The following is a 16,768-nucleotide window of genomic DNA, read 5'->3' as shown; positions in this document are numbered from 1 at the left end:
CAGAAAATCACATTGTTTGATTTTTAAAGAATTTGTTTGCAAATCATGGTGGAAAATAAGTATTTGGTCTATACCAAAAGTTCATCTCAATACTTTGTTATGTACCCTTTGTTGGCAATAACGGAGGCCAAACGTTTTCTGTAACTCTTCACAAGCTTTTCACACACTGACGCTGGTATTTTGGCCCATTCCTCCATGCAGATCTCCTCCAGAGCAGTGATGTTTTGGGGCTGTCGTTGGGCAGCACGGACTTTCAACTCCCTCCTCACTCCGTGGCGTCAAAACGATAACAAGAACGGTGAGCAAAAATCCCAGAACCACACGGGTGGACCTAGTGAATGACCTACAGAGAGCTGGGACCACAGTAACAAAGACTACTATCAGTAACACAATGCACCGCCAGGGACTCAAATCCTGCACTGCCAGATGTGTCCCCCTGCTTAAGAAAGTACACGTCCAGGCCCGTCTGCGGTTCGCTAGAGAGCATTTGGATGATCCAGAAGAGGACTGGGAGAATGTGCTATGGTCAGATGAAACCAAAATAGAACTTTTTGGTAGAAACACAGGTTCTCTTGTTTGGAGGAAAAAGAATACTGAATTGCACCATACCCACTGTGAAGCATGGGGGTGGAAACATCATGCTTTGGGGCTGTTTTTCTGCAAAGGGAACAGGTCGACTGATCTGTGTAGAGGAAAGAATGAATGGGGCCATGTATCGAGAGATTTTGAGTGAAAATCTCCTTCCATCAGCAAGGGCATTGAAGATGAGACATGGCTGGGTCTTTCAGCATGACAATGATCCCAAACACACAGCCGGGGCAACAAAGAAGTGGCTTCGTAAGAAGCATTTCAAGGTCCTGGAGTGGCCTAGCCAGTCTCCAGATCTCAACCCCATAGAAAACCTGCAGAGGGAGTTGAAAGTCCGTGTTGCCCAACGACAGCCCCAAAACATCACTGCTCTGGAGGAGATCTGCATGGAGGAACGGGCCAAAATACCAGCAACAGTGTGTGAAGAGTTACAGAAAACGTTTGGCCTCGTTATTGCCAACAAAGGGTACATAAGAAAGTATTGAGATGAACTTTTGGTATTGACCAAATACTTACCCCAATTTTCGCACTCTAAGACGCACCTGACTATAAGCCGCAGCCCACCAAATTTGGCCCGAAAATGGCATTTGTTCATAGATAAGCCGCACTGGACTATAAGCCGCAGCTATCCTCACTGTTTTATGGGATATTTACACCAAAAGATAGTAACCGGTCACACTTAATTTGACAGAGGCATCATACGACTGTCATAAGCCCAAATGAACCACCATGAAATCTTTGAACCAATTGGCTGCAAAGCTTCATTCCTTCAAGAAGCTTCATTTGGCCATCACTGCTCCCTTAGTGGAGACAGGCAACCTCTGCTGCCACCTGCTGTAAACACTGTTGTCATCCAACATGCCTCCTAGCATGCATTGCATTGTACAGATGTAAATTTTAATCAAAATTTATGTTCTGTGCAAATTATTTCTTCAGTTACTGTTCCAGTTGTTTCATCAATTGTTAGTTATGGTATTTGCTAACACTTTATTTGACAGTGGCGACATAAGACTGTCATTAGACAATCATAATTATTGACATGACACTGTCCTGAGCATTAATGAATGCTTATAACAGATGTCATTTAGTGTTATCCGGCAAAAGATTTCACTTTTGAATGGATGTAAAACATTCAATAAATAAATAAATGAAGCTAGTGACATAATTTCCCGGATGATACCTAATAACATAAGCATTCAGTAATGCTTATGATAGTATCATGTCATAATTATGAATGTCTTATGACAGTCTTATGATGCAGCTGTCACATAAAGTGTTACCTATTAACTCAAATAAATCAACATACAAGCCACACTGGACTATAAGTCACAGGTATCAAAATGAAGGAAAAAAGTAGCGACTTATAGTCCGAAAATTACGGTATTTTCCACCATGATTTGCAAATAAATTATTTAAAAATCAAACAATGTGATTTTCTGTTGTTTTTTTCTTCCCCACATTCTTTCTCTCATGGTTGAGGTTTAACCATGTTGACAATTACAGGCCTCTCTAATATTTTCAAGTGGGAGAACTTGCACAATTAGTGGTTGACTAAATACTTATTGGCCCCACTGTATGTTTGTCAGTGCATCAGCAAATGTGTGTGATGTTTCATATCGAAGTCATTTTGACCTTTTGCGCTTTGGTTGGGCACATGCATGCATCACCAGTAGGTGCTCCGTATGCAGTTTTGGGGTATATGTAACTTCACGCTTGAGATCATGCGACATCTGGAAAATAACGCATACTTATGAATGCTCGCCATGCGGTAGGGATCGACCCTGGGGCTGCGTTACACAAGCCCAATCTGCACTGCAGAACTTTTCCTTGCTCATCACAAACACTCTGACAAAAGAGCCCGCATACACACCCCGAGTCAGCAGAGGAGCTGGGGGAAGGTGATGGAAGGGAGACAGGTGGCACGCAGCCAGCGTAGAGGACAGGCAAAAAGTTGTTAGCTTGCCTGAGGGGCGTTGAAGAGGAGGAGTCAGCGACTCAGGGGGGTCTCCAGCTGCGACGGCGGCATTTCCTCTCTAAATTGTCTCTCTAGCCGGCCGCTCCTGCATTGTGGCAGTCGCTGCAGTGAGAGTGCAGACCGCCCGATTCTCCTTGAATGAACCCTGACGGTGCGGCACGAGAGTTGGCCGCTGACCTACTCCGCTGTGGGCCTCAGAAGGAATTCGGACCTTGAGCAGGTAGGTTAACACTTCAACTTGAATTTACCGGAGAGTCAGGGTCACACTTTGAACAGGGAGGACACTTTGAAACTTTTGACTTCAGTTGTCATTGTGTTTTCTACAGATTAAAACCTCTGAAGTTGAGCAGATCTGAAGGAATTAAAGGTGCAGATCTTGCATGGAGATGGAGGTCCATGGGATCTGGGTTGATGCCCTGAGGTTGGGCCTTCCACATTCAGTCTTTAACCTGATCCTCACCGCACTGCTGGGTAATGTCCATTTTATCATACGCATTTTTGGTCATCTGACATACAGTATGTACATTCCTGTTAACCTCTTCACTGCCAGTCCAGATACATTATATGTATGCTAAACAGAGTACCGTAATTTTCAGACTATAAGCCGCTACTTTTTTCCTTCACTTTAAATCCTGCGTTTTATAGTCCAATGAAGCTTATTTGTTGATTTATTTGGGTTGATAGGTAACACTTTATTTGACAACAGCACCATAAGACCGTCATAATTGTGACATGACACTATCATGGGCATTACTGAATGCTTATGACAGATGTCATTAGGTGTCATCCGGAAAATTATGTCACTAACTTTATGTCTAGCTCGGGTCTTTTACATCCATTCAAAAGTGAGCGAATTTGCTGGATAACACTAAATGGCATCTGTCATAAGCATTCATGATTGCTCATGACAGTGTCATGTCGTAATTATGATTGTCTAATAACAGTCTTATGGCGCCACTGTCAAATAAAGTATTACCAAATACCATAAGTAGCAATTAATGAAACAACTGGAATAGTAACTGAAGAAATAATTAGGGTTGTTCCGATCATGTTTTTTGCTCCCGATTCAATCCCTGATCGTTTTAGTTAAATTTCCCGATCCGATTGTTTTTTTTTTTTGCTCCCGATTCAATTCCAATCATTCCCGATAATTTTTCCCGATCATATACATTTTGGCAATGCATTAAGAAAAAAATGAATAAAACTCGGACAAATATATACATTCAACATACAGTACATAAGTACTGTATTTGTTTATTATGACAATAAATCCTCAAGATGGCAATTACATTATTACCTTCTTTCTGTGAGAGGGATCCACAGATAGAAAGACTTGTGACTTTGTATATTGTGACTCAATATTGCCATCTAGTGTATTTGTTGAGCTTTCAGTAAATGATACTGCAGCCATGCCCCAATGCATGATGGGAAGTGGAACCATGATGGGAAGTAAAACCATGACTGTGCGTCGTGCTACCAATGGATATACGTATCTTCTCTGCTCTGGGGAATAATTTAAGGTGTTAAGAGAAAGATCAATTGCCACCTTTCTTCCCCACATTGCTTCCCATGATATTTCTAATCATAGGGAGAGGGATTGCAAGGGTTTAGCCGATTGAAGAAAGGCTCCAAAGGCTGCCAAAATTCACTCTACTCATTTTGCGCTGCCTTTTATCTTGCTATATAGGTAAAACGGCGTCATTACAGATTGACCGCGACAATGAGTGAGAAGGTCGTGCAGCGCGTATGTTAAAAGCATTAAATATTTTAACGTGACACATTTTTTAATAAATTAATTGCCGCCGTTATTGAGATATTGTAGATAACCCTGCCTTAAGCCTAAACTAAAGACTCTGGATGAGTGTAACGTATTATGTCTGTAACATTAAGTACAATTAGAAAATGATTTAATTAAAAAAATATATAGATATGTATATATATACATGTCATTCAAGAAAAGTTTAGGGCAAGTGCCTATTTTTGGTTATTAAAAAGAAAGAAAAAAAATCAATATATATATATATATATATATATATATATACTGTATATTAAAAAAAGGCATGGCTGATATTTTTTGCCGATTCCGATACTTTGAAAATCACGTGATCGATGCCGATCGATCGGGACATCTCTAGAAATAATTAGCACATAACAGGAATTTTGATTGTTATTTACATCTGTAGTGCTGCAACGCATGCTAGGAGGCATGTTGGATGACAACAGTGTTGACAGCAGGTGGCAGCAAAGGTTGACTGTCTACCCCAAGGGAGCAGTGATGGCCAACCAAATGGCTGCATGGTGGTTCATTTGGTCTTATGACAGTCGTATGATGCCACTGTCAAATAAAGTGTTACCAGTTAATATCTTTTGGTGCAAATATCCCATAATACAGTGAGGACAGCTGCGGCTTATAGTCCAGTGCAGCTTATCTATGAACAAATGTTGTTTTTGTGTCAAATTTGGTGGGTGGCGGCTTATAGTCTGGTGCCCCTTATAGTGCGAAAATTATGATATGTGTTTTGTATTAAATATTAAAAGCAGCCATGGACAGCAATAGATGTCCAATCTATTTGGACTCGGGAAACGAGCTGCGAACATTCGATTGTTCATTCGATCGCTGCAAGCCTCTCTTGTCTGTCAGTGTCAAGATATTTTGCATGACTGATTTTTTTCTTTTTTAAAATGAAACTTGATAACTCAATCTGCGGAACGGATGTGGCCAGGATAGACTACCGCATTTCCAGAGCATCAAAAGTCATGAAGCATTAATGCACATTATCCGCTTACTTGTTTTCAATTATCTTTGCATTATGTATCGACGCAGTAAATGCAATGGTACCTCTGGGTGCATTGCACGTGTTAAGACGGAGAAACGAACTGTAATTTACATATTGGAATTATAAGAACTATAAAATGCTTATACAAGTAATTGACTGTTCTTTGCTGATTCTTGATTTGATTTCCCTTTTTAGTACCTACTCTATGCTAGAGGGGAAAAAGTAATCATGACACTGCGGTACTGGACTGTGAGCGATGGTATATGTACTCTAATTGTAAGAACACAGCAGAGGTGTTGGTAGCGCTACACTTACTGTTACTATTTTTGCAAACTCACCATGCACCATAGCAGAAGAGGAATTGAGATAGCGAGAGTGCAATGTGAAGGAATCAATAGTAGTCGCTCACATGTGACCTCTTTCACTCTCCCGATTTGCTGCAATGATGCTTGACCTCCGTTTGACCTTGTTGTTGTCGAAATGTGAAATATATACCAGAGTCTGCATTAAAGTTACTTATTAGAAGTAGGCACATTTGCTGTTTTCTCTGCGTCATCTACACCTGCATGCAGTTCTGGACAGCTTTGTCAGCATGTAGTGTGCACGATAAAACACTAGATGAAAGCATTAAACTCAACTAGGGATACTTGAGTAATGCAGGGGTCGCAAAAGATTGGCTCGGGGGCCAATTGAGGCCTGTAGGAGAGTATTTTGCAGTCCTGTAATTCCAAAGTGACACCAGGTGGAAGGAAAATATGTCCTGTCCCCAGAGGTGGGTAGTAACGCGTTACATTTACTCTGTTACATTTACTTAGTTTTTGAGAAAAAATGTCCTTCTAAGAGTAGTTTTACACATAGGCGGAGTTTGACTTTTGGGGTAGGGGGGGGGCAGAACATGTCGGCCATGGAAGATTCGAGAACGATTCACAAACATCCAAATTCGATTATTGAATTATACCAGGTAAAGCGGAAATAAAACACAGTCAGCGTGGTTTTCAGGACGCAATGAGGAACGGACCGAGAGTAAATATCATGTTCAACTCATGCAACTAGATAAAAACAAAAACAAAAAAAACAATAATACCTGACTGCGGCCGTCAGCCGCTACAAACAGCGCCCAGTTGCTAGTTGCTACAAACATACGGCAACATACGGCTATGGTAGATATCACATATATCTAGAACTAGATGTGAAATGACAGACTTCCCCGCACTAGTAAACAGGCGCCATCTTAAAGCAGTAAACTTCTCTAGAAGGCTCTGTTGTAGCGAGCCTAATTACTTTTTATCTTAAAAAAAAAAAAAAAAAATCGGCAAAATCTTGACTTGAATCTATCTTTAAATGATGAAGCAGTTTTAATTTTTTACATGTCGAAAGTAGACAGAAGGGAAATTATGGAATAACGGGAGCAATTTTAAAAACTTTAACGTTTTATTCACAACATTAAATTAATTGAATGTAGTTTAAAGCTGCCGATACAGAATGGGGACTTGAGTATTTTATGTACTGTTTTTAATGGTTAACTTGATACTGAAATAGTAGTTTGTTTAGCCTGAGAGGATTTTTGAACAATTTTGGAACTAGTGTATAAAAATTAAAAGCGGGGGAGGGATTAGGGGGTTTGTGATGCATCAATAATCGATTTATAATCGAATCGGAGCTTCTGAATCTTAATCGCAATCGAACCGTTAGGTGCCCAAAGATTCCCACCTCTAATAAGTTTGTAAATGAGCTTTTTTTGTTTCCCATCATTTTTGAGGGGAATTCTAAATCAGATGCTTAATGCAGCTATAATTATCGTCAAGATCGTCATCCATTGAATATGGTACGCCCGCCGGTGGTGGCTTTGTTGTACAATTAGCATCTTTAGTGGGGCAAATTGAAACTCACCATTTTGGCGGTGCTCTCTGGCGTTTCATGGCCCTCATTTTCAATCCTTGGTTCTTGCTCAGTAGTTGTTATCGCTTTTGAAAGCTTAGTTTGAAAAAATTTTGTACATCCAAGGGCGTAGGTTTGCTTAGGGACGGTAGGGCATAACACTAGCAACTATTCAGGATGCTCAAATTGTCACTACCAAATTTTAAGCAACCTTATATGCATGATATTATGTGTTCAGTTATTTAGGTCATTTAAATTGTCTTCCCATATGTTGTAAGGATAGAATTGGCCCTACCATTATAAAATGAACGATTTCAAACTTACATTTACTCCATTTTACTTGCTGAATGTGCCGGTCATAGGCGGAGTTTGACTTTTGGGACGGGGGGGCACAACATGTTGATGACCCCGAAATGCAGTGTCAGCAATAAAATTAACTTACAAGAATGTTGATAATAATAAGTTGACAATGAACGTTTTTTGTTTCACATCATTCTTGAGGGGAATTCTAAATCAGGCTGCTTAGGCAATACTTTTTGCCAAGATCGTCTGCTATTGAATATGGTACGCCCGCCGGTGTCGTGCCAGTGTAGTTACTCCAGCCAAAAATTGTATCTCATGGGCGGAGCCATATGGAGGTAGATTTGTGTCTTTATGATTCGATCAAAAAAAAGTTGCTCCAATCAAAATATTGAAAAATATTTTCAATTTAAAAAAAAAAAATCACATTAATAAAAAAAAATGTGTTTTAATGCGAAAATAAAATTGAAATTCAAAAAAATGCATTTGGAAGCTATTTTTATTTGCATTTTTACATTTTTAAAAAAAATTAAAGTCAATTTTTTGATTAGGCCAAATTTTGGCTAGGACATTTGTGTCATTATTAATTAATCAAATAAATAAGTTGCTTCAATCAAAATATTGAAAAATATTTTCAATTAAAAAAAAAAAATCACTCAATTAAATTACTAATTACTAATTACTAATTAAATTACTCAATCAAAAAAAAAAGTTGCGTCAATCAAAATATATATTTTCAACCAAGTCACTTCAAACAAACAAAAAAATGTTATTTTTCTTTGCTTTTTTTTTGTTTTGTTTTTTTGATTGAAGTAATGTTTGGGCCACATTTTGGCTTGGACATTTTTGTCTTTATTATTCAATCAAAAAATAAGTTGCTTCAAAAAATATATATTTTCAAAAAGAAAAATCAATCAAAAAAAGAAACATTTCAATCATGGAAAAAGTTTTTGAATGCGAAAAAATATTTGAGATTGAAAAACACAATTTGAACACTTAGTTTTTCATTGAAAACGTTTTGTTTGATTGAAGCAATCTTTTTTGTGTCGGGCCATATTAGGAGTAGGACCTATACGCAGACTATGCAGCTGCTTAGGGCCCCTGAGCACTAGAGGGCCCCCAATCTGGCAATTGTTTGATTTATATTCTATTTTGTTTACTACAGTTTGCTTTATTTGACTTTTGTGAGTTTTGATACTTGATTACAAGCTTAAAAAAATAAAAGTTCTTCCTTAACTTCTTTCTTTCCTCTTTTAGAAAAAGGTTTGGCGCTGTCTATTGTAAGTACTGACAATCATTTGGGGTGAGAAATTTGAAGTATGCAGTGCAACAAAATCTGATTAATATACAAAATATGGACGTATGGGTTGGATTGCATGTATGGGTTTCACAGTACACTGTGACGAAATGGTGGGCCCAAAATATGGGCCCTTTTGCATTATTTTGCTTAGGGCCCCCAAATGGCCTGGGCCGGCCCTGAGTAGGACATTTGTGTCAAAATCATTTAATCCCAAAAAAAAGTTGCTTCAATCAAAAAAAAATATTTTCAATCAAAGAAAAAAAATATTTTAAAAATAAAATTGCCCTCCTCTAATTTTTTTTTTTTTTTGGGGGGGGGATTATATGCAAAGAAAATGACCGTCTAAGTTGCTAGTCACATGATCTGTTCGAAAAATAATTTTGAACCATTATTAAAAAAAAACTTTTTTTTGTTCATTTCATTTTTGTTGCAGTTTTATTGCTTTACAACTTTCATATATATATAAAGGAAAGTCAATTACATGTTTACAATTACAGGCCTCTCTAATATTTTCAACTGGGAGAACTTGCACAATTAGTGGTTGACTAAATACTTATTTGCCCCACTGTATGAGTGAGTGCTCATCCGAGACTGGTGATTCCATACTTTTTGCTAGGGGTTGTAGTAGCCCCGTAGTAGTACGTAAACTATCCAGCATGCCTGTGTACTGGCATTGTGCACGCCTTCAATGGAATAAACGCGCAAGCATGACAAATTTGGACCGAAACGGCTGTTTTTGGATTGGGAAACACTTAAAAAAAAGAACTCAGCACCCCTTGCTGTGAGTGCCTTTCAGCGCCCCTGGTGGTAGCTTTGACATAAAATTTGACTCGTCATCATCTCGACACATGGCCGCATGCTCGATATACGGGGATTTACCACAGCGTCGCAATTTCATTGTTTTCCCCAAAGACGGACGAACGATTTTCTTGTGCGAGGAATCAACAGGACTGACCTTTGGTCTAATCCAGACATGTCCAAAGTCCGGCTCGGGGGCCACATGCAGCCCGTGGTCAAATTTCATCCAGCCCCCAGCCTCTGTCATAAAATCAATAACGTCTGGTCCGCACATAGACTTAATAAACTGGTCAGCAGTACTGCTACCAGCATATGAAGTAGCTTACACACTTAATGCTGCTCCTCATTTACCCACTAAAAGGCAACAGCACTATAAGCAACATTTCCCCGTGTGACCCTTCCAATTTTCTAAAATGGCGACAACAACGATAAAAAAAAGAAAGTTGACTGCGACGGTCAACGCTTCAAGGATAGGTGGAAATTTGACTATTTCTTCACTGAAATACGCAACAACTGTGTCTGCCTCATTTGCAGAGACAGTCGCTGTTTTTGAAGAGTTCATTGTGAGGCGATATTACCAAACAAGACATGACATGTACGACAAGATTCGTGATGCAGCGATTAATCGATTAACTCGAGTATTCGATTACAAAAAAAAAAATTCAAATTAAATTTTGTTGCTTCGAGTATTCTTTTAATTAAAGTGCGGTTTTAATGGTTTATTTTGAAAGTGTTTGCAATTTGTTTTTTTGATGAGGGTGGATACACTGCCGTCTGGTCTGCCTCTTTTCACATGGCTGAATCCAACTGCTCCCTGTTAAGACCAATGTAAGCTAAGTTTTTGTCTGAGCTAATGTTTTTGAATGCATTCTTAATTTAGTTTATAGGTATATTTAGCCGTTTTTTGTGGGAATTTGTGTCCGAGTCATTTGTTAAGAGCATTGTAAAAAAAAAAAGTTTTTTTTTTTAAACCATTAGCATTTAAGCTAGCGGACTTTTTCTATGTAAGTTAGCCAGATGTTCTTTTGTTGTACATTGATCCTCATTTTTAAAAAAATATATATATATAATGTGTTAGGGCTGTCAAAATTACCGCGTTAACGGGCGTTAATTAATTTTTTTAATTAATCACGTTAAAATATTTGACGCAATTAATGCACAAATGCCCCGCTCAAACAGATTAAAATGACAGCACAGTGAAATGTGTACTTGTGTTTTTTGGAGTTTTGTCGCCCTCTGCTGGCGCTTGGGAGCGACTGATTTTATAGGTTTCAGCACCTATGAGCATTGTGTAAGTAATTATTGACATCAACAATGGCGGGCTACTAGTTTATTTTTTTGATTGAAAATTTTACAAATTTTATTTTTAAAAAAACATGAAGAGGGGTTTTAATATAAAATTTCTACAACTTGTACTAACATATCTTTTAAGAACTACAAGTCTTTCTATCCATGGATCGCTTTAACAAAATGGTAATAATGGTAATGCCATCTTGTTGATTTATTGTTATAATAAAGAAATACAGTAATTATGTACCTTATGTTGAATGTATATATCCATCATGTGTCTTATCTTTCCATTCCAACAATAATTTACTGAAAAATATGGCCTATTTTATAGATGGTTTGAATTGCGATTAATTACAATTAATTAATTTTTAAGCTGTAATTAACTAGATTAAAAATTGTAATCGTTTGACACCCCTAATACATATATATATAATATTTACCGTTTGAGGCTCAGCTCAGGTATTTTAATTTTTCATGTTCCTTATCGGATTACTCGATTATTCGAACTAAGTAGACCAAGGATTAATGGACTACTAAAATATTCGATAGCTGCAGCCCGAGACAAGATTACAGGGAAGATACGCAGCGAGAAATTGAAGAAATTGAAGCAACTTAAAGCTATTTAAATTTAACAGCAGCAGTATTTCGCAAGAGCCCGAGAGTTAAAAGAGAACGCCACATATGCTCGTTGCGAGATTGTTAAAATTATTAATTAAAAACAATAATAAAGCAAATGTGACACACAGAAGTGCTTGCTAAAATATATTGTTCTACGTAAAGGATGTCAGCCAGGAACGGCCCCCCACATTTTTACCACACCAAATCTGGCCCCCTTTGCAAAAAGTTTGGACACCCCTGGTCTAATCCATATGTGTTGCTTTTCAGTCTTGGGGTCTGCCCAGGCCTTGGAAATGTCCGTAGGCAAGATTCCCTTCCTGGAGGCCGTGAACGGCAGCACAGTCACGTTGCCCTGCACTTATGCCAGCTGCATTGGCATCGAGAACCTTTATTTCAGATGGCAGTTTAGCGATAACGGCACCATGCGAACGGTAAGCCGTCCCTCGTGAAGAATTTAGCTTGTGTTGGTTTTGAGACCATTGACGGCTATCTCTTTGCCAACAGGTATGTGATGCAGTGATACCATCGGAGGGCGTGGTGCCAAAGGTCAAGATTTACAAAGAGCGCTTCGAATTTGTGGGGAAAAACAACGACATTTCCATACTTTTGTGGAACATCACCTTTGACGATGCAGGCCAGTACACTTGCTTCGGACGCAACCCAAAAGAAAAGGACAAGAACCACAGCGCCATCTTCACGCTCTACGTGGTGGACGAGTGTGAGTGGTTGACCTGACACACATACAGTGGGGCAAATAAGTATTTGGTCAACCACTAATTGTGCATGTTCTCCCACTTGAAAATATTAGAGAGGCCTGTAATTGTCAACGTGGTCAAACCTCAACCATGAGAGACAGAATGTGGGGAAAAAAAAAAAAAAATCACATTGTTTGATTTTTAAATACAGTAATTTATTTGCAAATCATGGTGGAAAATAAGTATTTGGTCAATACCAAAAGTTCATCTCAATACTTTGTTATATACCCTTTGTTGGCAATAACGGAGGCCAAACGTTTTCTCTTCACAAGCTTTTCACACACTGTTGCTGGTATTTTGGCCCATTCCTCCATGCAGATCTCCTCTAGAGCAGTGATGTTTTGGGGCTGTCGTTGGCTAACACGGACTTTCAACTCCCTCCACAGATTTTCTATGGGGTTGAGAGGCCACTCCAGGACCTTGAAATGCTTCTTACAAAGCCACTCCTTTGTTGCCCTGGCTGTGTGTTTGGGATCATTGTCATGCTGAAAGACCCAGCCACGTCTCATCTTCAATGCCCTTGCTGATGGAAGGAGATTTTCACTCAAAATCTCTCGATACATGGCCCCATTCATTCTTTCCTTTACACAGATCAGTCGTCCTGGTCCCTTTGTAGAAAAACAGCCCCAAAGCATGATGTTTCCACCCCATGTTTCACAGTGGGTATGGTGTTCTTCGGATGCAATTCAGTATTCTTTCTCCTCCAAACACGAGAATGTGTGTTTCTTCCAAAAAGTTCTATTTTGGTTTCATCTGACCACAACACATTCTCCCAGTCCTCTTCTGGATCATCCAAATGCTCTCTAGCGAACCGCAGACGGGCCTGGACGTGTACTGGCTTCAGCAGGGGAACACGTCTGGCTGTGCAGGATTTGAGTCCCTGGCGGCGCATTGTGGTTCTGATAGTAGCCTTTGTTACTGTTATGAACGGCAAGCCGTTGATGTGGATCCCAAAAACAGACAAGGAGATCAGGTAGAGCTAATGGTGGTTTTTAATAAGTACAACAAAGGGAGCACACCAAAAATGCGAGTAGAACTGAGAGAGCACGCCAATAAACGCGGATATAATCAAATACAACAAAGGGAGCACGCAAAAAATGCGAGTTTAACAAAGTACAACTAAGAGAGCACGCTAGAATGCATGAATATAACACAGTACAAGAGTCTGACTACAAAGCCCAAAAGAGCACTAAAGTAAAGATGACCTAACCAGAATACGACCGTAGAACGTCGGGAAACTAAGGATGACGATGAACACACAGGCGGTAAGCAAGGCAAATAGCAAGCAATAGTCCGACACTTGCAGATGGTGACAAGCTTCCTTAAATACTGAGCTTTCCTAATCAAGCACAGGTGTGTCGCATTACCCCGCCAATCTGGCTCAATCAGGTGCTGCATAAAGGAAAGAAAAAGAACTGAGACACACACAAATATGACAGTTACTGTGGTCCCAGCTCTCTGTAGGTCATTCGTTAGGTTCCTCCGTGTGGTTCTTGGATTTTTGCTCACCGTTCTTATCATTTTGACGCCACGGGGATAGAGCTTGCACGGAGCCCCAGATCGAGGGAGATTATCAGTATGTCTTCCATTTTCTAATAATTGCTCCCACAGTTGATTTCTTTACACTAAGCGTTTTACCGATTGCAGATTCAGTCTTCCCAGCGTGGTGCAGGTCTACAATTTTGTCTCTGGTGTCTTTCGACAGCTCTTTGGTCATGGCCAAAGTGGAGTTTGGAGTGTGACTGAACGAGGTTGTGGACAGGTGTCTTTTATACCGATAATGAGTTAAAACAGGTGCCATTAATACAGGTAACGAGTGGAGCCTCGTTAGACCTCTTTGACAGCAAGAAATCTTGCTTGTTTGTAGGTGACCAAATACTTATTTTCCACTCTAATTTAGAAAGAAATTCTTTAAAAATCAAACAATTTGATTTTCTGTTTTTCTTTTCCACATTCTGTCTCTCATGGTTGAGGTTTACCCATGTTGACAATTACAGGCCTCTCTAATCTTTTCAAGTGGGAGAACTTGCACAATTGGTGCTTGACTAAATACTTATTTGCCCCACTGTACTTTGAGCTTCACCTCACTGAAAGACAAGCATCCGCCATTGACGTGTAGTATTCTCAGATTACGTGTTGTGGAAAAACATTAAATTTATTTCACATATTAAAACAAAAAAATGTGTGTGTTTTTTTTCTTTGATTTAAGAAAATAGATTCACTTTTTTTTTTTTTTTAATCAAAAATGCAAAATAAGTTTTCTCCATATTCTGCAGTGAAGGTAGTGGACAACACGGTGACCATCATCATAGCTTCTGCTGTGGGCGGAGCTATCGCACTGCTGATGGGCTTCATGCTGCTGAAGAACTTCACCCTCTTTGTTCTTTCCAAGATGGAGGAGAAAAAGTGAGTCATTCATCAGTAAAAGCTGACAATTCACGTTGCTTCATTATGAAGAGCGACCATGTTGTGCTTGCCGCCTCCGTGAGGTCACATCCTGTTGTCTGTTCTTCTGCATTCCCGTACTCCCTCCTCCTTCCCTCCTCTAACCCCGAGCAGTAAGGAGTGCCTTGTAACTTCATCAGGGATTGACAACACAGAAAATGGCCTCTCAGGATCGAAAGTGGATTCAAAAGCCAAACCTACAAAACAAAAATGAGGACGTGCATGCATTTTAAACCACTAGAGTGCTTTTACGTAGGCCTTCACTGTAGTATTGAACTATACAAGCACGATGGCTGGTTACATTGCTTTGGTCAAACGTGCACAGTCTTGCACTTTTAAACGCAACCAAAGACACAAAAAGCAATGATGTTAAACTTTTCTCATGGATCCAAAAGCGCAATCTTTTTATTTATTCATTTCTTTTTTAACATACAGTAGGGCTGCAGCTATCGAATATTTTATCAATCAAGTATTCTACTGAAAATAGAATCGAGTAATCGGATAAAATATTTTTAAAGGTAAAGAGCAATTATGAATATGAGAAAACAGGAAAAATAAAAAAATAATAGAATATAATAATAATAATTGTAGATATATAATAATATAAAATAAATAGAAAAATAAAAAAACAAATTCACTGCTTTCACTCAAAAAACTTAAGATCGTATCTATAAAAAAACAAAAAACTTATTTCGTACCTAAAAATGTCGTTACGCTTGATAACACACATCACTTAAAAGTAGGGCTGCAGCTGTCGATTATTTTAGTAGTCGATTATTCGACGAACTAGTTAGTTCGAATAATCGAATAAGGAACATAAAAAAATTAAAATGCCTCAGCTGAGTCTCAAACGGTATAAAAAAATAAAATAAAAGAGGATCTATGTACAGCAACAAAAAACAAAAGTCAGCTAGCTTAAATGCTATAAAATGCTAACATTATTTATTTATTTTACAATGCTCTTAACAAATGGTTCAGCCACATATGAAACCTGTGGTGGACTGATGGCGCGAAGTTTGAAGCGAGATATACTATACATACATATATAATAGATATATAAAATAAATAGAAAAATAAAACAACAAATTCACTGCTTTCACTCAAAAAACTTGAGATCTTAAATATATAAAACAAAAAACTACCTAAAAATGTCATTACGTTTGATAACAGACATCACTTAAAAGTTGGGCTGCAGCTGTCGATTATTTTTGTTGTCAGTTAATCGATGAACTAGTTAGTTCGAAAAATCGGTTAAGGAACATAAAAAATTTAAAATACCTGAGCTGAGTGTCAAACGGTATGAACAACTAAATAAAAGAGGATCTATGTACAACAAAAAACAATTGGCTAACTTACATAGCAAAAGTCAGCGAGCTTGAATGCTATAAAATGGTAACGTTGTTTATTTATTTATTTATTTATTTATTTATTTTACAATGCTCTTAACAAATGGTTCAGAAATATATTTCCCACAAAAAATGGCAAAATTACGAAAAATTTATTAGTTAAAAAAATTAAAAAACTTATGTTGGTCTTAACAGGGAGCAGCTGGATTCAGCCATGTGAAATCAGGCAGACTAGAGGGCAATGTATCCACCCAAATCAATAAAACTAAAGGCAAACACTTTCAAAACAAACCACATGTAAAAGAAAACAGTGATTTGTACATGGATACAATATTAACATTCTTAAATAAAATACTGTTTTGTTTTTTAATTGAAAGAAACCTGTGGTGGACTGATGGCGATATATATATATATATATATATATATATATATATATATATATATATATATATATATATATATATATATAATAATAAAAAAATAATAATAATAAATAGAAAAATAAAACAACAAATTTACTGCTTTCACTCAAAAAACTTAAGATCTTATATATATAAAAAAAAAAAACAAGAAGCTTATTTCTTACCTAAAAATGTCATTACGCTTGATAACACACATCACTTAAAAGTAGGGCTGCAGCTGTCGATTATTTTAGTAGTCGATTAATCGATGAACTAGTTAGCAAAAGTCAGCTAGCG

The 16,768-nt window shown here is 38.1% G+C and overlaps 1 protein-coding gene across 1 annotated transcript; it reads left to right on the top strand.

Annotated features, from left to right (window-relative positions):
• The first annotated feature begins 1,052 nt into the window (after positions 1–1,052).
• Positions 1,053–16,465, top strand: scn4bb (sodium channel, voltage-gated, type IV, beta b). The gene is made up of 6 exons (XM_057821251.1): positions 1,053–2,783; positions 2,890–3,034; positions 11,792–11,955; positions 12,029–12,242; positions 14,556–14,685; positions 14,839–16,465. The coding sequence occupies exons 2-6, from the start codon at positions 2,944–2,946 to the stop codon at positions 14,936–14,938; spliced, it is 699 nt and encodes a 232-aa protein (XP_057677234.1). The 5' UTR covers positions 1,053–2,783; positions 2,890–2,943; the 3' UTR covers positions 14,939–16,465.
• The last annotated feature ends 303 nt before the right edge of the window (positions 16,466–16,768 follow it).

The sequence above is a fragment of the Corythoichthys intestinalis genome, chromosome 18, assembly GCF_030265065.1.
Source record: "Corythoichthys intestinalis isolate RoL2023-P3 chromosome 18, ASM3026506v1, whole genome shotgun sequence".
NCBI classification, from domain to species: Eukaryota; Metazoa; Chordata; class Actinopteri; order Syngnathiformes; family Syngnathidae; genus Corythoichthys; species Corythoichthys intestinalis.
The sequence above is the reverse complement of the archived record's forward strand: the minus strand, read 5'-3'. Positions and strand labels throughout refer to the sequence as shown.